At 38.9% G+C, this 25,207-nt stretch overlaps 1 protein-coding gene across 1 annotated transcript; it reads left to right on the forward strand.

The window, feature by feature from the left end:
* Positions 1 to 6,704: 6,704 nt before the first annotated feature.
* LOC149834176 (uncharacterized) lies at positions 6,705 to 8,633 on the forward strand. The gene is made up of 4 exons (XM_090011267.1): positions 6,705 to 6,801; positions 7,255 to 7,547; positions 7,620 to 7,683; positions 7,777 to 8,633. Exons 2-4 carry the CDS (start codon positions 7,375 to 7,377, stop codon positions 8,110 to 8,112), a joined length of 573 nt encoding a protein of 190 aa, XP_089867393.1. The 5' UTR covers positions 6,705 to 6,801; positions 7,255 to 7,374; the 3' UTR covers positions 8,113 to 8,633.
* Positions 8,634 to 25,207: the final 16,574 nt, after the last annotated feature.

A 25,207-nucleotide genomic window follows, 5' to 3' on the forward strand; every position in this document is an offset into this window, starting at 1 on the left:
GAACCTGCACCGACTCAACGCAAGGTGACCTGCACTAGCAGATCCTACCATACAAGCGGAGCCCCCCCGTTGGTAGTGTGCTTTTTCAAGAATAATTTGATAAAGTCTTCGAGTGGTTCCCAAAATTCAGCTAGTCAGGTTTTGATTACATAAGTATAAATTGAAGACCAATACTATATCTCATTTGGTTGTATAGAATTATGGAAAAGTATGTACCACACAACCGGTTGTACCTACGATCTAGTTGAAATCTCACTATGAAAGTCATTTTGACTCAATAGAACCTCATAGATCTATTTAGCATGGTCGATTAAGTGGAAATTTGACATTTGTATCATGTTTTTTTTAATGAAAAACATGCTTTTTGAGTCAAGAATTTGGTGCATCTACGGTTGTCGAATTTTGCATTACTAGAAAAATCTATACACGTCAGATTTAGGCAATCCAAAGTCAATTCTTACTAAATCGAGCATGTATATCACATCTATGAGGTTAGATACATAAAAAAAAATTACAAAAAATAAAAACATAGACTTTGTTAAGTAGATCATAGATATAACTGATTTTAGCAAATATTAATCCAATATGTATACATATACACACGTAAAAATGCATGCTCATGAGCCCCCTCGCGTGATCACATGCACGAATATAGACTAATAATGAAGCCTGTCAAGCAAATACACAAGTTGGCTTATAGGAATCTTCAAACTTCGTGGTATATGGCGTGCCCAAATAATATACAAATACTTGGTGTGTGAAAACATTAGAGAAATCAACATGCATGTTGGTAGGCCAGAGAGGGAATAAGACATTGGTGCAGCTTCACCAAATGGATTCTATAGTCGTATTTTGATGATTCAAAGCATTATTCCTCATTGGGGGCCCATGTGTCTCTTCTGATCTTCTACCCTAAATAAAATGCCTTCGAGTAAAACAAAGGAAAAAGGAATTAAAAGAATAACACTTGCTGTTCAAAGTTCAAACAACTCAAATTCTTTAGTGCCACCAACGTGCATTATTGTGGATTTCCATTGAATGGATGACACGTCACTTGATTTTAATTTTTTGATCTTTTCGAAGATAGTGGCCTGAAAATAATGTGTAAAGTTACTAACTTATCCTAATATTGTCATGTAGCTTAGCCCATGTTTGATAGCACCTAAGTTATCAAAATACATAGTTTAGGTAAAAATATTTGCTAATTAAAGGGTTAAAATGTGGCTTAATCCTCAAAGGATAGATACATTGTTTGATTACTTTGAACATGAGTCCCGCACTACTACATCAGCGCCTCCCCACATCACATCAGATCTTTGGGTTTGAGATGATGTCAACAAACGTATCCTTGTAATTTTCCACGAACAATGAAGTCAAAAAGCCAGAAAACTTAATGACATGGTCTTTAAAAAAAGGATGCTTACACTACAAGAAACCTGTGGATTAGCGACGACCTAAATTCGTCGCTAATCCATCGCTAAACTGTTTAGCGACGGATTAGCATCGGATTAGCGACTGAAAACTTTCATCGAGAATTTTTTGACGCTAATTCGTGCCAGAACTTATCCGCCGCTAAGTCCGTCACTAATTTGCAACAGATATGATCCATCGCGAGTCCTTCGCTATTTTAAATTAGCGATGGATAATATCCGTCGCAAATCCGTTGTTAAATTTTTAAAAAAAAATTAAAAAAGAAATTGCTCGCTGCCGCCGCGTTCTCCGACAAGGAGCAATTTTTTTTCACAGAACCGGCGCATTCCGGCAAGCTGCGACTCCGCGCGGATCCGAGGGAAGCTCCTCTTCAAGTTCCAGGTCTGCCACGAGAACCAGCCGAAGAGCTTCACGGCAGTGGCGCGTTCCGGGGGGAGCTCCTCTCTTCAAGTTCCAGGTCTGCCACGAGAACCAGCCGAAGAGCTTCACGACGGGGGCACTCAGCTTCAGCTGAGACTCTGCGTGGATCTTCGCGAGCTGCAGGGGAAGGAGCAATGAGTACGGCATCTTCGCAACTCCGGCAGGCTCTTCGCGACTTCGCGCGGATCTTCGCAACTCCGGCAGGCTCTTCGCGACTCCGGCAGGCTCTTCGCGACTTCGCGCGGATCTTCGCGACTCCGGCAGGCTCCAGTGGCTCCCCAACAGCAGCCACCTCTTCGTCGCCACTCTCTTTGACTCCGGCAGGCTGTAGTGGCTCCCCAACGCCTCCTCTTCGTCGCCCCCTTGACGTCTCGACTCCGACGAAGCTACGGCGGCTCCATCTGCGACTTCTCGTGGGGATCGACTCTTTGTGCGTGTGTCGTCAGCGGAGCTTCGGGGATGGTTTAAATTGAACAGGGGGGGAACAAAGGGCGGAAAATTTTTGAACGGAGGGAGGGAAAATTTCGCGCCTCAGGTGGGACGAAAATTAGCGACGAAATTAGCGAGGGAATTTTTCCGTCCCTAATCCGTCGCTAATTAGCGACGGAAAAATTCTCTCGCTAATTTCGTCGCTAATTAGCATTTTTTTGTAGTGTTTTGGCGACGAAAAAATATTGTCGCTAATCCCTCGCTAATTAGCGACGGCTTTAGCGATGGAGATATTTCCGTCGCTAGTTTTGCAAATATTTCAAACGTTAGCGACAAATAGTTTTCGCTCGCTAATCTGTCGCTAATTGGCGACAGAAAAAATCCGTCGCAAATTTCCGTCGCTAAGTAGCATTTTTCTTGTAGTGTTATTTGTTATATTTGATTGTATTTAGGGTGTCATGATGCAAGTCGTTTTGACTCAATTGAATTCAGCATGATCGATACAGTTAGAATCAACTCTTGATAGTGTTTTTTAGATAAACTTTTATTTTTTTTTCTAATTTAGAAGATTTGGTGTATTTACATTTGTTGATTTTTGCAACACCCAAAAATCCTCTTACCTGCATCAGATTCCTGCAATTCAAAAGCCAATTCCTACTAAATGGAAGTACGTGGATCACACATGCAAGGTTAGAAGCAAACATTGTTCGTCATTGAAAATAACAAACATTTCAAAGCAAAAATGAGCACTCGAATGCTAAAGTGCTTGGTTTAGCACTGGGGTGCACATGTGATCACTCAACAGTATGAGACCCATACAAGACGAACCAATTTGGGCACCAGCCCATGGCTTAACCAGAGTCTTGAGAGACAAGCAGTCTTGAGATATAGCAGTTGACCAAAGTCTTAAAGTGCAGTTTGGGTTTAGAGCAGTGGCGGAGCCGCGTTAATGGGAGGGTTGGCACGTGCCCACCCTGACCTGCTGAAATTTACCTAAAACATGGGCAGTGCCCACCTTGATCAGGTCAGGGTGGGCATTGTGCCTGACCCAAAGGGGGTTGACATCCTCTCTCTCATGTGCGCACACCCTCCTCCCGACCTTACTGCACAGCTGCAAAGGCCCTCACCCTTCGAACCTCCCTGCAACCGCATAGAGCAAGTTGTGCGGGCCAATAGGGCCCCCACCCCCTCTCACCCTTTGGCCCTCCCTCTCCCCCGACCCTCCCCATGATGGTGTAACCTCACATCGCAGCAGTGCAAGCCCACCACACAGGATGAGGTCCTCTCCCTCTCTCATTCCTAGACTCTTTAATTAATATTTTTTCAATTAGAACATGAAATTATGATTGTTGTTTCTTAGGATTATGATTTAGGTTTTTTATTTACTTTTTTTTAAATAGCTGCATTTCAATAATTTGGGGGGTTTTGTTGTTTTTTTATTTCAATTAGCTTAGTTAGGATTGAGGGTTTTATTTAGTTTTTTTAAGTAGCATAAATATTTAGAGTTTATTTTATGTTTTTTTAATAACATATAAAATTTTGTTTTGTTTTTAAATAAGATGAATATTTAATTTAGGTATTTTTATATTTTTTAGTCAACGTTATACATGATCTACATGCTTGGTTTTAGTTAGAAATTTGAGAGTTTTGTTATTTTTTGTTTCAATTAGCTTGTGTATGATAATTATGAATGCTGTTTGCCAAGATTGAGATTTTTATTTAATTTTTTTTTAAATAGCATGAATATTTAATTAGGTTTTAAATTTTTTATATTTTTATGAATAACATTTAAAATTTTATTTTATTTTTAAATAAGATAAATATTTAATTTAGGTATTTTTATATTTTTAATTAACATTAAACATGATTCTACGTGCTTGAATAGCATAAATGTATAACTAAAATTAAGGTTTCAATTTTATATTTGCTTAAATGACATGAATTTTTGAATTATACTTTTAGAGTGTTATGTATTTTTTTTAATTAACATTAGTTATGAATATTGAATACTTGACTTTTGTTAAAACTTTGATTTTTAAGGTTTTTTCTGTTTTAATTAGCATACATGAGAACTTTAGTGTTTTACTATTAGTGTTAATTATGTTTTGTTCATTGGATTAGTGCTTTCATTTGTTAACTTTAAGATGAAAATTTGTTGATGAAAAACATAAATTTTATTAAATATGTTTGATATTTTTTTTCGTTTTGAGTGACTTGTACTTTTTTAATTATTTTTAAAACATTTATGATGTCTTTTGTAGTTTTTGTGTTCTTTTGTCACGTCTTGCTTGCTGAATGCATTTCAAGATTAAAATTCAATCACACTCCATTATTCATTAAAAATACTTTTTTGATATTTATATTAAACAAAACTAAATTTTGAAGTATGCATGCATGATACTTTGCAAATCTTAAATAATTTAGTTTCAAATAAATGTTATAGTTATAAATATGCCATGTCACTTTTTTTTCACTTGCAAGCATAGTTTATTATCATAAAAAAATATTTTTGTCTTTTCACTGTGCATTTGTGTCTGCTCTAGCTTAAATCCTTGGCCATCAGAACCACTAGCAGGAAATCAATTGTGTTTGGATAAGGATCCCAATTCAACCTGCAGTGATGTAGTCCAGCTGACTTGACTGTGTCCCACAAATTTTCTTCTTTCATGTCCCGGGTCGGATCTAACTAAGAGGAACGGAGTAACGGACCTAGCTTGGGTAGCTTGTTTATTGGGGCCCAAACACAGCATGTCTGGCAATGGTCATTAATGTGTACGAAGAGTGGCCTAATGTGACCAGGCATGTGCAACGGGTGTTGATGAGTTAGTGCATGTTTCATTCCTGTTAATCTGTTAGGGAAGAAATGATGGATACGGATCTAGAAAGGAGAACCAACCAGTGTCTGGGTGAGGTCCAGGTCAATCACATGGGAGTTGGACATTTCCTTGGGTCCAACCTTTGAGTCTGTTGTCCAAGCCGATCTGGCTAGTTGTTTTGGATTTGAATCCCAAATTGTCAAACAGCGTCAATCACAAACATAAAATCTGGCTCACCCAAACCGGAATTGTCAAACTCGATTAAAGGGCTGACCCGTTTTTGTTCTATATTCACACCGAGCTCTGGATTTACACCTGTGTTAGGTCCAGTCAGCTCTGAGTGCAGTACCATGATCAGAAAATTGAACCCAATTTAGACCCACCTGGATCTGGTGCATCTTTGACCCGTGGATAGCCCTAGTTCGGATCCAGGAATAGGACCTTACTTGATACACTGCACCAATCCAGGCAGAATTATCGTTATCCAAGGAAATCTGGTGCCTAGAGATTTGGGTGAGGATCCGATGGGGATAGATAGCCTTAACTTGGCCCAGCCTAGCCCAGCCTAGGGCAGTGGGGCTCCCAAGTCCCGAAGCATTAATTTCGGCTGTCTGTGACTTCAAAGTCCAGAATCAGGCAACTCATTCAGTGGGTGAGGCTGGTCCCGGGAAGATCCACTTTTTGCTCTTTTTTGGCCCAAAATGAGTCGGATTTCTCTTGGTCACCATGAAACCGGACCTGATCCATTTGAGCAAGGACACCATGAGATAAATAAATAACTAAAAAGCACACATACACAAACAAAGTAACAAAAGTACAAAGAAAATCTACTAAATCAAAATAAACAGAAATAAAAAAATGCTAAATTAAAATAGTAGAAAATGTATCCTGTAACTGGAAGTCACCATCTCACTCGTATAACAGAATCGTATCGTACCTTTCTCGTTGTCATCTCTCTCTCTCACAATGCGCGCCGAGGTCCCCCGCCCCCGGAATTATTAGTCTAGCTGTACCGCAACTGAGCTGATGGGAGTCTGGTTCGGGTGCAATCACATGGCATAAAATTTGTGCATTAAGCACATGATTGCCCTGAGAGTGTTCCGTCCCGTAACCGACGAGCCTATGGTTTGGATTGGGAGAGAGGAGATGTCCACCGTGTCATGGAACCCAAAAATGCAGCGGCTTTTTTTTTCTTCTAATTTTCTCTTTCTTTTATCTGCTGGAGGAAAAAAAACAAGATCCAAATATCCAACAGACCGTGGAAAGGTGCCGAGTCTGCCAAATTGCAAAACCCAAAAAATGCCTTTTACTTTTTCCTTGTGCTTTTTCAAAAAACCGATAAGAAATTTTGTGGTCCGTTGGTTCCCCATTTCAATATATCAAATCAACGCGTGATGCGAGGAGCGTTTTTTACCTTTTTCATTTTAAGGGGAATATTAAAATGTCACGCTGTAAATGAACTGTGCCTCTTTTCTGAACCACGCAAACGCACGCCTTTTAAAAAATTTAAAAAAAAAATTATTTCAATCAATCGAACGGCTGGCGTTGCTTCTTCACACTTCCTTCTCTCTGACGTGTCCTTTTCTTTTCCTATAAATCTCACCCACCATCCCACGCGTTCCTTTCTTTCCTCCATCCCCTCCACATACCCGTTTTCCCCCTTTTTATCTAATTTTATTTTCCATGTCTCGTTGAGAAGAGAGAGGTATGCTTCTTCTCCTTACCTCCATTTCCCTCTCTTATTTATCTTCTTTTTTTTTATCGAAGATTTTTTTCCCGAAAATTCGAAATTTTCTCCTTCTTTGGCGATTCCCCGTTCCTTTGTGAGCATTTGGAACGTTTCTTAAGAGTTTCGGGCGTTCTGATCGTGAGATCTAGCCTCGATGCGCTCCGCTTGCTTTGAATTAGCGAGTTGTTTCCTAGTTGTTCAGATATCGCTGGGAATTTGTAGATCTAGTGTTTTATGAGTTATTTTGTCTGAACTCTGTTAGAAGATCTCGGTTTTCTGAGATCTTTCGTGGAATCAAATGTGGTTTCCTTGGTTCCGCGGAAGCTCTGGGAGGAATTCGTTGGTTTCTGCTGGGATTCTTTTCCATGAGCTGATTTTGAATGCATTGGAACGATGTCTGAAACTCTATCTCGTGTTTTTTTTTACCAGGTGCGTTTGGAGGGAACCTGATGGTCGGTTTGTAAATAAAACTAATTAACTCACCTCTAACCTGTACATATATAAGGAAAAATACGATCTTTCATCTTCTCGTGTCGATCGGTCTCTGAAATGCGCCAGTTCAACGCGTTCGAAGATATGGCTGATCTTGGAAGGTTGATGACGCCTTTCGCATCTCCGGAGAGCTCCAGGGGACCCCTGGTCTGCCCGAAGCCGAGACGTCTCGCCATCATCAGCCACGGTTTCGTTGGAGGTGCCGTGCGACCCCTCCATCCTCACCTAAGGTCTCTCTCTCTCTCTCTCTCTCTCTCTCTCTCTCTGTGAAATTGATCCATGATAATCTTGACTTTAATCAGCCATCCGACAGACCAGATCGATTCGAAGGCGGGTTTGGAACTTCTGGACATCATTTTCGCAAAGGTATCCCTTTTCTTCGATATAATTTCTCTGCAAAAAGTTTCTTCATCCGTCTCTAAGCCTTGATCGATTGCTTGGAATCGTTGCTAATTGCAGGGAGTTTACGGTGGCGACCAGTCGTTCTGCCGTTCGCCTCCCTACTTCTGCGGGTCACCGCCAGGCCGAACGGCCAACCCTCTGGTCCACGATGCCAGGTTTACGGAGGGTCGGGGTGACCTCTCCCCTGTGCCCCTTCCGGTTTCGGCCGGTTTTTCGCTGCCGACATCGTCCCCTCCCTCCGCTTCACCTTCCTCTTGCTCGGCCTCTTCCTCCTCCGCTCGAAAGGGTTGCGTGAGGGCCACGTTCGGTCACAAGCCCGCGGCCGTCAGAATCGAAGGTTTCGACTGCCTGGATCGTGACCGCGGGAGGTGCAGCATCCCGGCCATGGCCTGATCCGTCCATCCACTAATTACCGCCTGAGTTTTGACCCTCTAAGGTCAGCGAGAGAGTTCGTCATCACAAATTCGACCATCAAAATCAAAGGAAAACGAAAGGAAAAAGTTTTAAAGTAGAGTCTGTTTTTTGCTATTGCCCGTGTATATTCTTAAGACCCTCATCATCAAGTTGTATATGTATGTAATATGTAGATGAGATTTTTGAATAAGAGGAAAAGGATGCCTCTTCTTGACAGATGGGGGTTCGGTTCCTTCTGAGATTTAGGGTTTAGATTTTGAAGGATGAGACTAGAAATTAGGGGTCCGTTTCTTGGGGAAATTTTTAGGTGGCTATGATTTATGTGTTCGCTGCTTTTGGTTTTGTTTTGTTCGTCTCTGCCCGCGGCCCAATCTGTAAATATTTTTTTTACTACGTCTAGGGTTTTGAGTCTTTTTCCTTTTGCTTTTGTATTTGTGTGTGCCCCCATTGATGTAAATATTCAATCTGGTTTAGTCAGTTTGAATTTTGAATTCTGTCCCCTCCTATCCATGGATATTTGTAGTTGTAATGATTCTTCGTTGTTGCCTTTTGTGTGTTGCCCATTGTTGTAAATATTCAATCTGGTTTAGTCAGTTTTGAAATTTGAATTCTGTCCCTCCTATCCATGGATATTTGTAGTTGTAATGATTCTTCTTTGTTGCCGTTTGTAATATATGATCTGAAGGCTCCGTCTCTGGAGGCCATTGGATGTCAAGAATCCAATGACTTGGTTATGATATTTGTAGTTGTAATGATTCTTCTTTGTTGCCGTTTGTAATATATGATCTGAAGGCTCCGTCTCTGGAGGCCATTGGATGTCAAGAATCCAATGACTTGGTTATGATATTATTCTGTGATTCGTATCATCTAACCGGTCCAGCTATGTTATTCGTCGCTTTTTGGACGAGAGGGTGGTCCCGGCGTATCGGGTCGTGCATCGTGGGTTGGATTCGATATTCATGGCGTTTGGCTAACTTGATGCTTTGTCAACGTCGGATTCTGTGATGGGTGGTGATTGGTTTTGGGCTTTGGGTTTTTCCCTTGCTCATAATTGAGCAGTTAATATGATTGATTAGCCAAGACGAGAAATGGTGGGGTGTTGGACGAGCAGTTAATATCATTCCAAGGTGGGGAATGGGTCAATCTGAGTGGCTATATGTGTCCTTTTCAATTTGACTCACTGGGTCCCCTTCTGTTTTGTATTTTTTAATAAACAAATTTCAGATTGGGGCCCATCGTTTACTTTTTGCGTGTCCCAAATGTGGTAATGAATTGCTGGCCCTTTTGGGTTTTTAAAGGAAGTTGTCACAAAGGGAAAATAACTTACGCTCTCCATTTGATTTGGAATTTCCCCCAAATATTCAAATCTTTTTGTTTTTAGCCCTTGATTGGGCCGTGGTAGCCGAAGGGAGCTTATGCTGTTGGAAAAGTGGCAGCTGCCAATTCCTGGATTTGGCAGCTACCATCTCTATAGTGGTTACCACATCCTGTTTTTGGTGCAAATACAAAGGTGTGGAGGTCTCACCCCTTCTCGAAATGCATAAACTACTTCCTCAACATTTATTCCACCAACAAAGTTTTGTAATTGAGTCATACTTATGGAAAGCATCTGAAGACCTCAAAAATGTGAAATCAACACATTTCTTTCATGTTTTTTAAATCTCTGTGAAAAGTTTGCTTCCTTTGGAAGGAATCAAACTTTTCTCTGATGTTGGAAATCATGTTAGGAAATGTTTTTTTTTTCTTTAAAAGCCATTTTCATCGGTATTATTCGGAAAAAAGGCTTAAAATCCTTCAAGTAAGCAAATGGCTTTTTTTACCTCCTGACCTTCATTTCGCTTCGTCAACTTTTACTTCATAAGCACTGTACTATTTTACATATTAAGTCATTTATTGGACACTTGTGCTTTTTTTGAACAAGATTAAATGCTACGCATTAATTTTATCTGGACGACCATTGCTTAGTCCAATGGTGTAATAGGCCTCACTTCATGATGGGGATAAACGTCAAGATAATGGACTGGGTTCTATACCTGCCACGAGTTTGATCTGCGAGACATTAACAGGGATGGCAGTGGACCGGAGCAGGGGACAAGGTCTTCAATCTCGCTCCGTCTCAAAATCTGGACCTCCATCCTTGCATAGGTTTGGATTTTAACCTCTATCCCTGGTTCAAACAAGGCTAGGCAGGGCGGGACCCCATTTTCCCTTGGTCGATTGCCGTTCTTAGAAGGATTGGGGACGGGGCAAGGCAGAGATCAGGATGGGGCAGGGCAGGGGAAAGCGTAAGTCCATCCCCACCTCTATCCCCGACACACGTTTTGATTTTAATCTTCATCCTCGCCTCCATCCCCCTTTCAAGTCCTTCATCTCCGGTCTAAACAGGGCGAGGCAGGGGCAGGACCCCGTTCTTCCCTGGTCCACTGCCATCCCTAAAATTAAACTCATGCCTACTACTCTTAAACATCCTGAGAGGGGGTAATTGAACCTGTTCTTGACGAGAGTTACTTGTATCATATATAAAAAAATAAAAAAAATTACATAGTGATAGCTTTCTTTTTTTGACCGACAGAGAAAGATGTGGTTGGGCAGACCCCTGCCAGTTATACCACTATACCATTGAGATTCGAACTTGCAACGTCTCAACACAAAATGACGTGCCCTGACTACTCCTGGCAGACAAGCTGAGCCCCCTCTTGGTATTTACATAGGTATATCGCTTAGGCTGCGAAGACCCAGGTCGACACGACCTGCCAGAAGCAGAACGGTTCGCTCCGAGAAGTTGACATTGGATACTCTAGTTCTCTGAGGATGAGAGATTGGATGGAAAGAGGTGTTGGAAGGCGTGGCCAAACTTGGTTCACTGGTTGGTTGTTGTCTGTTGTGCAGGGACCAGTGGGGCGGGACAAACAACCAAAAAGTTTGTGTCCTGACCCTATGGTGCCGGTTGGGCATGTTATCCTCAGGGATACTTTCCATATACTTTTTCATTTCGTTACGTACTCGCTGTGTTTGTTTGCTCAAGAGGTGGGGATCCTCTTGATCTTGCCTTTGGGCCCTTGGATTCTGTTGGGGCTTGATAGTGATATAAGCCATTATGGAACTTGTCGGGCCTCTTCTTTTTTTTGACCCTTCCCGCATCATATTTCTGCATGATGCATGCGGTGTTTGTGTGGCTTGGATTATCTTGTGATCCAAATGGTATGATATTTGAGATAATCGTTGGATTTCCATTTCTTGCCCTTTTTTGTGAGGACAAACTTAGTTGAAATGTAGGCCCGGCAACAGGTGAACTCAAGGTTTACATCAAACACAATCTATTGATGAAGTCACCCTTTCCGCAAGCTGAAGCGGCAACTACCTAGGAGCCCCCAATGGGGGTTGGCGTAGTGGATTGGGGCCTTGGCTGCTAGATGGACAGTCAAGGTTTGATTCCCATGGGTATCGCCCCTCTCTGCATGCCAACACGTAGCATAAGTCATGGGGATAGGGGTCCTAGTGTAATGGCCCGAACCAGGGCTTCTCAGAGAAAAATTACCAAAACAACCTCAAAAACCATACCATAAATTTTTTTTATATGATAAGGTCTCATTATCATTGTCCAAACATTCATTCACCGTTATATACTGACCATCCAAGTTTATCAAAAGTTCAATAAATGTTAAAAAGAAATGCATAAATAAAATAAAGTACTTCAGGTCACCAGCAGGCGAGTCTGAGTTCACAAGTCAAGTCATCCTTGTAACAGTACTTTCGGATCCTACAATTGTAACCAAATGGGGGTGAGTTTAAAACTCAGTAAGATTCTATTAACAAATATAAGACACGACTACTACAACTGTAGTAAGCTCTGAGCTTTTATTCTTACTCTAAATTTTTGACTAAGCATACATGTTGTTTATATATTTTATTCTCCTTTAACGTTGTTCTTTCTTCATTCTCAAAGTAAACATTCTCAATGCCGTACTCTACACTAATTAGCTACTTCAAAAATATCTTTATGAGGCATAGCAACCTATGTAGACAACTTTAGAGTTTACATTATTGGTCAGATATATGAACCACTCACAACAACATAGTTCAAATTGGCCCACAATATAAACTTTTCATCACTGCAGCTTTGCACACCAGTTGCAAGCTGGAGAACCCAAAATGCTCGTCATTAACTAGCTAAAAAGCTCAAGAGGCTATATCTGATCCAAGGTGTCCGAAGAGTTATATATGCCCCTAAGGTTTATGGTTTATGATAGATCCAACATGTGTCTAATAGGCAATGTTTTTAACTCCTAAGAGTTACCTAAGAATTTCTTAAAAATTTCAAGCACAAACGAGGTACACACACCTCAAATAAAGTCCTAGACCATGTCCTTCCTAGTAAAGTTCTTTATCATTCTCTTTGTTGTTACCCTAGTGCATTATTTATTTCCTAGTATTAGTGTATTATACAATATCAAATGTATGTTCACTAACTAATGTTCAACATGTAATCACAAATACACACTTTAGTTCTTGGGATATCAATCCATCACAGCGGCACATTATCAATTCATCATATCACGACACTTACAATACCTCTCCCAAGGTATAAGTGTGATATTCTCAGAATAAGTCATTTTTATAAGAACCCTCAAACTCTTATTTCCTTTCACAACGCCAAACATTTCTTTCTGCACTATATTATATGTATCAAAAACATTATTCTTCTTTCTATCACAAGAACATACACGATATGAGTCATATCATCTATTAGCATTTACATGACATAATCAAGTACTTAAAATAACATGTAATATGTGTCACAATCCTTATGCAACTTATTGAAGACACTAGAAACATAGATTTCTAAGCATGCAATTTCATTTATTTATTCATAACATAAAATAATCAACATACTTATATTACATAAAATCACAAAACAAAATGCATTTATGAACAAACCTATATTTTATTTCTCTAGCGAGTTATTTGCAAATGTTCGTTTACATTGAATCGCCAAAATCTTAACCTAAAGAACAACCTCAGTCTTCCTATAAACCCTGATATTAAATAAGAAAAGATTCCAATAATTATTAAAATATTATTAAAGTATCTACTTATGTAAAATTATGAAAATACGCATAGGCCTTTTTGCCAAACTCTAATCTCAACCTCTCGGAGTTCGCTATCTTGTCTTATGTCAATGGATCATTTTCAAAAAGATAAGTTCGAGGGTCTAAAAATCACCCAAATCCGATATCAGAGTGAAGAGTTATGTCCCATTCTACCGAAATAGGTAGAATAAGGGCAACATAATTATTTCACATCTCAAATGGATCGAGATCAGGATAACAAGATTCTTGAGAGATCCAGACAACCCTCCTGATCTAATTTTCAATTTTGAAGCAGATCTGACCCAAATACAAATCCTATATATCTAACCCAAAACAAGTATAATTATATTTTGTTTGCAACGTTTTGACCAACTAGACTAGATTAACCTATTGATAAGGAGTAGTTCCTTTCACATGAGATCATGGAGGTTCAAATCTCAACCCCACCATCCTATACTCTATTATTCTTTTTGACTAATCTGGTTTCATTTAACCTGACCTAGAATCAGCTTGACCTGGGCTCAACAAAAAACTAGACTCAAATGAATACACTCTCTGGTCCTTTCTCAGATTTAAACAGTCCGGATCTAAATCCGGTCTGATCTATTTGGGTCTAAATTGGAATTGAAACCAAGATCCATACTCTTATTTTCTATACTGAATCCAAATCCAAATCTTTTCTAGTTTGGATCCCACATTGGAAAAAAGATCCACTCTCAATATCTGGGACTGAACTGTATCTGGTTCATTTTGGGTTTGGTCTCTAACAAATCAAAATCTGATCCGATTTGAATTTGGATTCAAACTGGACCCAAACCATATGTATATATAGATCTGGATCCGATCCAAATAAGGACCCAGACCCAAACCATATGTATATATAGATCTGGATCAGTTTACTCTATAATATATATATATATATATATATATATATATATATATATATATATATATATATATACTTGATTTGAATCTCACTCAGACCAAACTGGTTTGGCACGAATGCATCGGACCCGGTCTGGGTTTGTGTCCAGATCGAGAGTCTTGATTGAATCAGTTCCCAAAACCTGAGATAGAGAGCACTGCTCTCGGTCTCACCTCCTCAAGTGATCCCGACTTGGTTTGGGTGCACCCAGACCGAGTCAGTCCCTTAATGAGCCAAAACAGAGAGATGATAGCTCTCTATCTCATCTCCTCTAGACCTGACTCAGTTTGGATGAACCCAGACCAAGTCTATTTATCTAGTAAATCGAGACAAAGAGTTCATCTCAATATCTCACTTTGAGTTTTGACCAAACTCGATTTGGGATTCACCCAGACCGAGACAGTTTGATCTATTGGTCAACTCTCTTTCTCGCTCGTACCTTTGACTAGGCTTGGTTCGGGTCACCTATATCGAGTTGGTATGTCTCTGTGAACCGAGATAGAGAGCTATACCAAACTGAGATGTAAACTCTCTGTCTCACCCAAAACATGGCCAAACTCGATTTGAGAATCCCAAACCGAGACAGTTTGTTTCAACGGTCGAGATAGAAAGCTTAGGACTCTCTATCTCCTTCAAAAGTGACCAGACTCGGTCTAGGAAACCCAAATGAAGTTGGTCTGTATACCAAACTGATATGTAATATGAGTCATATCAACTCTTAATATATACCAAGCTATTATTTATGCCTAAGTAAGTCAACTCCATTATTTCTTCTATAACACCGTAGTAGTCATATTCATTTTCACCGTAGCTGCTACCCTTGACGCACACGCAACTATTCATTGTTGACTTGTTGACACCATAGTCTTTTGTATGGAATCGATAACTATTTACGATGTACCCGTTGTAACATTGTACAACTTTAGACAAACCATTTTGTAAATCACATATTTCTTGATCTTTAACATCACCATGGTAGACCTACAAGCATAAACAATAACTGCGATCACGACTAATTAAGTATCTTATTGTTGTTTATAGAAAAAGAATGTATACAATCATCCTTAACAACTCTTTCAATCATGTCACAAACTTATTTTCACGTTCTTTATGTACTTCTACATCAGTGAGATATGAAAGTTTTCTTCGCAACTCCAGATCAAATCGTCTGCACTTAACAAAAACTTATTTTACCTAACCATGTATGCACATACAAAACTTAGTATTACATTCGATTGCTGAGCAATTAAAAATGATATAGATTTGTGTTGCATCTTGCTCTCGATCTTCCAAGAGTCTTGACTGGCAACTGCCAAATGCATGTCCAAGTGGTTGAAATATAGATAATTTGTCAGTTACAGTTAATTGTTCTCCATCATCATTACGAGGTGGGCATGTGTAGCGTGTTGGAATGTGAGTTTTAAAGTACATAGATGAGAAATTTGAAATCTCTTCTAAAGTGTACGCCTCACAAATAGAGTCATCTACTCTTGCTTTATTTTGAACTTTTTTTTTTGAGGTCAAACATGCATATGTCAACAATATATATCTCAGATTACAATAAATTTCTCAATAGCATTGAAAAGAAAAATTTTAAAAAATATATATCTTTCAAATGGGTACATCCACCTATATTGCATAGGTCTACCAACCCTAAGTTCATATGACAAATGTATGATCACGTGCCCCATAACATAAAAAAATGCTGATGAAAAAATCTTCTCTAACTGACAAATAATAGTTACGACAGATTCTTCGAGATTCTTTATCTCAGATACTACGACTTCTGATGCACATAATGTTCTAAAAAATCTACTCAACTTAGACAATACCCTCCATATAGGTTTGTCTAACACATCATGGAATGCTAGGGGTATCAACTATTGCATAATTACATGACAATCATGGCTCTTCAACCCATATAATAGTCCCTTGTCTATCTTCACTGCCCGAGCAATGTTAGAGATGCATTGATCTGGAAATCTCAACTGTCTCAACCATTGACATACCAGCTTTACTTGATCTGGACCAAGCACATACCTTGCCTTTGGTTTCAGTACTTTGTCATTGTACTCTTTCAGTTCTAATTTCGCTCTTTTACATATTACTTTTAAATCCTTACGAGCCTTCAGATTATCCTTCATTTTTTCTTTTACATTCATTATCGTATTAAACATATTATCAAAGACATTTTTCTTCACATGCATGACATCCAAATTATGTCATATCAATAAGGTCGGCCAATATGGTAATTCCTAAAATATAGATTTCTTTGTCCAATTGTGATCCTTCTCAAATCCAATAAAGGGCCTCGCACTACGGGCATATGTCAGTCCATATGAAAAGTATCGCAATCTTCTTAAAATCTCTATGTCAGACAACCTTGTGGGTGGACCTTCCATTTCAGTTGTGCCTGCTCGAAACATGGTCTTTTGTCGTCGGAATGGATAATCGCTGAGTATAAATCGACGGTGACAATCAAACCAACACGACTTCATTCCATGCATTACGGACATGCCAACCTCCCATGTGTGCTCAAACCAGATAACATACCATATGTAGAAAAGTCACTGATTGTCCATAGAACAACAACTTTCATATAGGGATGGCAGTGGACCGAGGGAAAGCGTGGCCCTGCCTCGCCTCATTTGGACTGGGGATGAAGGGTATGAAACGTGGATGGAGGTGGGGACGAAGATTAAAATCCATCTCCGTTCGGGGATGGAGGCGAGGATGTACGTACCCTTTTCCCCACCCCAATCCCCGCCCTGCCCCGTCTCTGCCACTTTTCCCTACCTCATACCCGCCTCGCCTCATCCCCGTTTGAATTAAGGATGGAAGACATGAAACGGGGATGAAGGCGGGGGTGGAGGTTAAAATCCATCCTCGTTGGGGATGGAGGCGGGGATGGAGGTTCTAATCTTGAGGCGGGGCGGGGGTGGAGACCTTGTCCCCCACTCCGACCCACTGCCATCCCTATCTTCATATTAAAGTTTTGTTTTTTGTGGGCATCGTATGTGAGAACAATGTCATCCCACAATATTTTCAGTTCATCAATCGATGACCTTAAATATACATCAAGATTTTGGCCCAGAGACGTCAGATCAGAGATCAATAAAGATAAAAAAAGATTTTGATGCTTTATACACAAGCTTGGAGGAAAGTTGTATGGGGTGACAAATACCGGCCAACAAGAGTATGGGGTTGATCTACCCCCAAATGGATTAAATTCATCTGTATATAAACCTAACCTAACATTTCTCACTTCCAAAGCGAAGTTCTGATGAATCAAAGTGCCTCCAAGCTTCTGCGTCTACAGGATGTGTGATCTTGTCTTCATTATGTCAAACTTTATTTGCATGCCATATCATTTGTTTAGTTGTCCTCAAAGACATATAAAGTTGTTGCAATCTAGGGGTGAGAGGAAAGTAGTAGAGTGACTTATATGACAATTCTTTTAACCTTGTGCTACCATTTCCCTTTGTCTTTGGCTTGAACTGAGGATGTCCACATGATAGACATGATTTGCTATTTTCTTGATCTTTGAAATACAACATGCAGTGGTTGAGATAAATATCTATCTTTTGATACCCAATACCTGGAGCATTGACCATAACCTTAGCATGATAGAGATTTTATGGCAATTTCTCATCTTTGAGCAACATACTCTTCACAATAGAGCATAAACGGTCAAAACATGATTGACTCAAATTATACTCTCACTTCAAATTCAGTAGTTGAAGAACTGTAGACAAGATAGTGTGACTCTCGCAACCATTCTAGAGTGGCTCATCAGCATCTCTAAGTAAGTCATAAAATGTACTAGCTGCATCGTTTGTTGCTTCTTCCTCTACCCCAGTCGGTGCATCACTATGTCCCATAAAAGAACCATTTTTGGTCCTACGACATCAAATATCAAATCTACATATGGATTATCGTGCACCATATTTACCCATGCGTCAAAATTATTTCAAATTTTTTCACCATGGAGCGTCCAATTCGGATAACCACTAACAAAACCCTTCTTGTATAGGTGATGTCTAATGCCATGAGGTTCTACAAATCAATTGTTCTTACACATCGCGCAAGAACATCTAATTCGACCGGTGGGATCCACTCTACTGACACTTGCCATTGATAATTCAATAAAATTGTCAACACCATCCATATATTCATGTGACACCTCATTATCAACTATCCTATGATACAACCATTCACGGTTTGCAACCATTTTATCCTATAATATTACAGATATTATCATCACCAGTTAAAAGAGAATCTTAATAATGCTATGGTGAAACGAATATCTAATTTATTTATTAATTCTTGTTTGGTGATTGTTTGTGAGCATTTTTTTGTTTAAAGTAATACGTAGATTTTCGTGTGTAACACCATCACATCATATTTATACACATCACATGGATATTTAAAAATTTGAAATCACATTACATAAAATGATACATTCATTTGAACAAAAAATTCACGATGCAATTTCACATGGAATGCATAGTCAAATGGAAAATAAGTTCATGCAAGCATAGATACAGACACATTAAACATTGCAATACATTCAAATCATTCATATTAAAACAATATCAAACATGTACCTGCAACAAACACACTCCAATATCCCGCTAACTACTACTATGCTTAGCATGGAATCCGTACTCAAAAAATAAGAACACTTTTATTCTCATACATTAAAATCATGCTCAGCATGTTCTCCAAACTCCATCAAAGCAGTCATAAATATCCACAGCTAAGTGAGTGTGTGAACAAAAAAGTGTTGCATCTAATAAATTAAATAACATGTGATGCGCTTGCATCACTTACTCACCATGGGTATTTACCCGATTTGAATTGCTTTTGCCTTTGCATTTTTTTATTTCTTTTTGCATTGTATTTTTAGTCACATGCGATGCTTAGCACTAAGCATCGCGCAATTAGCTCAGCAACGTACCTGCGAAACACATATATACAAAACAAAACAAGGAGGGGGCTCCACCCCTCCCTGGCAAAAAAGAAGGGGCTCCACCCCTCCATGGCCCTTCCACTGCAGTGGATCATCTATCCCACTAGTTGCTTTTATTGTTGCAGTCTTCATATTGTGAATCATGTCGGCAAATCGACTGACAGCCACTTTCTGCCATACTAGCTTCGCGTCCTACTCTTCATTCACAGTCGCGAAGCAATTCAAAGCCTACAAATAATTTCAGAAAGTTAGTACACTTGATTATAACAAAAAATTAAATATGAAACACATTAGCTATGATAAACGATTATATACCATGAATGAGAACCATAATCTGTCCAACTCTTCATTCAAATACTCTTTTCATTGAGCGACCGGTCCTAGAAGATGCTTAACTAGTGACTTTCTAATTTCTCGAATCACTTCTTGTGGCTCGAACCTAACGCTACATATAAATTAGCACATATTAACAATCGACTATCGATATACACTATTTATAAGATAAGTATTGGATAAGTAATAAAGAAATACTTATGGTCGACTATCGATATATACTATTTGAATGAGTCATCGTGTGTCAGACTGAGAAGACCCAACATCCGGCGTTGACTCATGATGTGTATGAGTAGCTGGTGTATGTGGGTCATGTGCAGGCGAAACACCATCTATAAAAAATTGAGTTAGAAATTCACACAATGCATATTTAAACTAATCAAGTATATAATTATTTAAATGATAAACCTATCAAAGCATTACGTGAAGACGAAGCCTGAGACTGGCTATCACTGATCTAGGATCCTATGAAGATGATTAACAAGTAACAATTTTTATATCAACATATAAGCAAAAACATAATGAATGCTATATTTAAATATAACACAAAGACATCTACTTAATGTTGTCCCACGACCTCCACTTGGTCCTCATCCACTGCAACCACCATAAACCATATTCTAACAAGTAAAAATATTATTTGAATCAATTACATAACTCTTGATCTAAACATGAACATGACATATACATGAAATGTAAAGATTTAAAGGTCCTACATGAATCAGTTTTATAACTATGCATGAACTGTGCATGTACATGCTAAGTATGCATGGAATGTAACATAATATGCAAGATATACTGTGCATGCAGACCATAGTAGTCAAGTTCATTTTCACCATAACTGCTACCCTTGACACACATGCCACTATTCATCATTGACTTGTTTACACCGTAGTCTTTTGTATGAAATCGATAACCATTAATAATGTACTCATTGTAACATTGCACAACTTTGGTCAAACTATTTTATAAATCACATATTCCTTGGTCATTAACATCACCATGGAAGACCTACAAGCATAAACAATGACTGTAAACACGACCAATTAAGTAACATATTATTGTTTACACAGAAAGAATGCATGTCATCATCCTTACCAACTCTTTCAACCATGCCCCAAACTTATTTTCATATTCTTTTTGTACTTCTGAATCAGTGAGATATGAAAGTTCTCTTCGTAACTCCAGATCAAATTATCTGCACTTAACAAATAATTATATTACTGAACCATATACATAGAGAACATAGTGTAACATATTATGTATACTTACTCGATATAGGGGTCGATCTTTGAGCAATTAAAAAGGATATAGATTTGTGTTGCGTCTTGCTCTCGATCTTCCAAGAGTTTTGACCGACAACTGCCAAATGCAGTCTCAAGTGATTTAAATATCGATAGTTTGTTAGCCACAATAACTTGTTCTCCATCATCATTATGAGCTGGGCAAGTATAATGTGAGGCTCAAAGTATATAAATGAGAAATTTGAAATCTCTTCTAAAGTGTATGCCTCACAAATTGAACCTTCCACTCTTGCTTTATTTCGAACCTTTTTTTTTTGAGGTCAAACATGCATCTGTCAATAATATACATCTCGTAATACAATAAATTTTAAATAGCATTAGAGAGAAAAATATAAATAAAAATATATCTTTCAAATGGGTACATCCACCGATATTGCACAGGACCATGAACCCTAAGTTCATATGACAAGTGTATGATCACATATTCCATAACGTCAAAAAATGTTGGCAAAAATATTTTCTATAACTGACAAATAGTAGTGATGACAAAATCCTCAAAATTCTTTACCTCAGTTACTACAACTTCTGATGCACATAATATTCTAAAAAAACAACTCAACTTGGATAATATCCCCCATATAGGTTTGTCTAACATGTCATGAAATGCTAGGAGAATCAACCATTGCATGATGACAAGACAATCATGACTTTTCAACCCATATAATTGTCTCTCATCTATCTTCACAGCCTGAGAAATGTTAGAGAAGCATCCATCTGGAAATCTCAACTGTCTCAACCACTGACATACCTGCTTTACTTGATCTGGTCCAAGGATGTGCCTTGTCTTTAGTTTCAGTACTTTGCCATTGTACTCTTGGAGTTTCAATTCTGGTCTTTTACATATTACTTTTAAATCCATATGGGCCTTTAGATTATCCTTCGTTTTGTCTTTGACATTTATTACCGTATTAAACATATTCTCAAACACATTTTTTCTCCACATGCATCACATCCAAATTATGTCGTATCAATAAAGTCAGTCAATATGGTATTTCCCAAAATATAGATTTCTTTATCCAATTGTGATCCTTCCCAAATCCAAGGATGGACGACACAGTACGTGCATCTGTCAGTCTATATAGAAAGTATCGTAATCGTCTTAAAATCTCTGTGCCAGACAACCGTGTAGGTGGACCTTCTATTTCAATTGTGCCTGCTCAGAACACATTCCTTTGTCGTTGGAATGGATGGTCGCTGGGTAGAAATCAACGGTGACAATCAAACCAATATGGCTTCCTTCCATGCGTCAATCTAAAAGATTTTGTATCCTCCATGCAGTATGGACATGCCAACCTCCCATGTATGCTCCAACCAGATAACATACCATATGCAGGGAAGTCACTAATTGTCCATAGAACATCAACCTTCATATTGAAGTTTTGTTTTTTATGGGCATCGTACGTGAGAACACCGTCATCCCACAGTATTGTTAGTTCATCAATCAATGACCTTAAATATATATCAAGATTTTGGCCAGAAGACGTCGTTCTAGGGATCAATAGAGACAAGAAAAGATTTTGACGCTTCATACACAAGCTTAGAGGAAGGTTGTATGGGGTGACAAATACCGGCCAACACAAATATGTGGTTGATTTACCCTCAAATAGATTAAATTCATATGTACATAAACCGAGCCTAACATTTCTTACTTTCATTGCGAATGTTTGATGAGTACGATCAAAGTGCTTTCAAGCTTCTGCGTCAACAAGATACGTGATCTTGTCTTTATCATGTCGAACTTTATTTATATGCCATCTCATGTGTTCAACTGTCCTCGAAGACATATTCAGTTATTGTAATCTAGGGGTGAGAGGGAAGTAGCAGAGTGACTTTTATGATACTTTTTTTGACCTCGTGCTAGCATTGTCCCTTATCTTTGGCTTGAACCGAGGATGCCCACATGACGTACATGATCTTCTATTTTCTTGATCTTTAAAATACAACATGCAGTGATTTGGACAAGTATCTATCTTTTGATACCCCATACCTAAAGCGTTGACCATGACCTTTGCATGGTAGAAATTTTATGATAATTTCTAATCTTTAGGCAACATACTCTTCACAATAGAGCACAAACGATTAAAACATAATTGGCTCAAGTTATACTCTGAGTTCAAATTCAGTAGTTGAAGAACTGCAGACAAGATAGTGTGACTCTCGCAATCATTCTACATTGGTTCATCAACATCTCTAAGTAAGTCATAAAATCTACTAGCTGCATCATTTGTTGCTTCTTTATCTACACAAGTTGATACATCACTAGGACCCATAGCAGAACCCAGTTTTGGTCCTACGACATCAAATATCAAATCCACATATGGATTATTGTGCACCACATCTACCCATGCATCAAAATTGTTCTAAAATTCTTCACCATGAAATATCTAATTTTGATAACTACTGATAAAACTCTTCCTGTATAAGTGATGTCTAACACCATGAGGTTCTATAAATTGATTGTTCTTACACATCATGCAGGGGTACCTGATCCGACCTGTGGGATTCACTGTACTGACACTTGTCGTTGCAAATTCAATAAAATTGTCAACACCATCTATATATTCAAGCGATACCTCATTATCAACTATCCTACAGTAAATCTATTCACGGTTTATAATCATTTTGTCCTATGATGTTACATATATTATCTTAACCAGTTAAAAGAGAATCATAATAATGTTATGATGAATGAAATATCTAATTTATCATGCATTGATGGTGGATGTAATGATTTGATATATATATATATATATATATATATATATATATATAAATATATATATATATATATTGACTGATTTCTCCTTGTTGGTATGTTATAATTTGCATATTGTAGGTCATAAAGTCTTTATTTTGCTTGTTGCTTGTGTTGAGTTTGTTAACACTTTGTTGTGGTTTACAAATCTGTTAGAAATTCTTGTTTGGTGATTGTTGGTGAGCAATTTTTTTGTTTCAGTTAATGCGTAAATTTTTTCCCCTCTCTACCACAAACATCCTTAACATAAAATGCAATTTTATGAACTATTATGCATGCATTGATAATTCAATATTTTTGTATGTAACACCATCACATCATATTTACACACATCACAAGAATATTTAGAAAGATAAAATCACATTCATAAACACGATAGATTAAATTTAAGCATATTTTCATGATACAATTTTACATGGAATGCATAATCAAATAAAAAATAATTTCATCCAAGCATGGATAGTCATGTCAAACATTGTAATACATTCAATCATTCATATCACAACAATGTCAAACATATATCTTCAATAAACACATTCCAATATCCCGCTAATTACTACCATAAAATCCAAACTACAAAAATAAGAGCACTTTTATTCCCATACATTCAAATCATGCTCAGCATGATCTCCAAACTTCAGCAAAACAATCCTACATATGCACAACTAAGTGAGTGTGTGAGCAGAAAAGTGTTGCATCCAAGAAAGTAAATAACATGTGATGCACTTACATCACTTACTCACCATGAGTATTTATCTGATTTGCATGCTTTTGGTTTTTTCTTGTTTCTTTTCGTATGGCATTTTAAGTAGCAAGCGATTCTTAGCATTAAGCATCACATATTTTGCTCTGCTACGCACCTACAATGACAAAGACTGTCAACCAAAGGTAAAGACATAGTCAAGGGGCTTCGCCCCACCCTGCCTGACGAAAGGGAAACACGACTGGGGGGTAGAGCCCCCTCCCCGTGTCAGCAAAAGAACCACTCAGGTTAGGGCTTTGCCCTCCCTGCCCGACAAGAAAAGACAACAGCAGGGAGGCAGAGTCCCTGCCGACCAGAGAAACAAAGTGGACAGGGGGCGGAGGGGCTCCGCCCCCTACCGACTAAAAGAACCAAGGACAAGGGGCTCCGCCCCCTGCCGACAAAATGAAAATAAAGAAGGAATGGGGGAAGGGTTGAACCCCTCCCTCGTAACCCAAGCAACAGGGAGGGGGTCTCGGCCCCTCCCTTACGAAGAAGGACAAATGGGAGGGGGCTGAGCCCCTCCCTCAAAACCCAAGAAAAAGAAGACAGTGAGAACAGGGAGAGGGTCTCAGCCCCTCCCTTACAAAGAAGGGGAAACGAGAGGGGGCTGAGCTCCTCCCTCAAAACCCAAGAAAAAGAAGACGGGGAGGAAACTCGACCCCTCCCTGGCAAAAAAGAAGGAACGGGTGGGGCAAGGGCCTTGCCCCCGCATGCCGGAAACACCCAGGCAGTAAGGGCAAAGCCCCTACTGGTCGAAAGGAACAAGGCAAGGGCCCAAAGCCTCTGTTGAAAACTTTGTCACAGGCGGCAGGGGGAGTCTCCCCTGCCGACCTGTCAAAAAAACTAGCAGGGGCTTTAGCCCTTGCCGACGGCCATGGTTTGCCAAAAAAGAATGACACATAAAAGAAAAAGAAGGAGAAGAAGACACAAGAGAAAGAGAGAGGGGGTGA

The sequence above is a fragment of the Nuphar pumila genome, chromosome 6 (genome assembly GCF_984573655.1).
Source record: "Nuphar pumila chromosome 6, dmNupPumi1.hap1.1, whole genome shotgun sequence".
Taxonomy (NCBI): domain Eukaryota; kingdom Viridiplantae; phylum Streptophyta; class Magnoliopsida; order Nymphaeales; family Nymphaeaceae; genus Nuphar; species Nuphar pumila.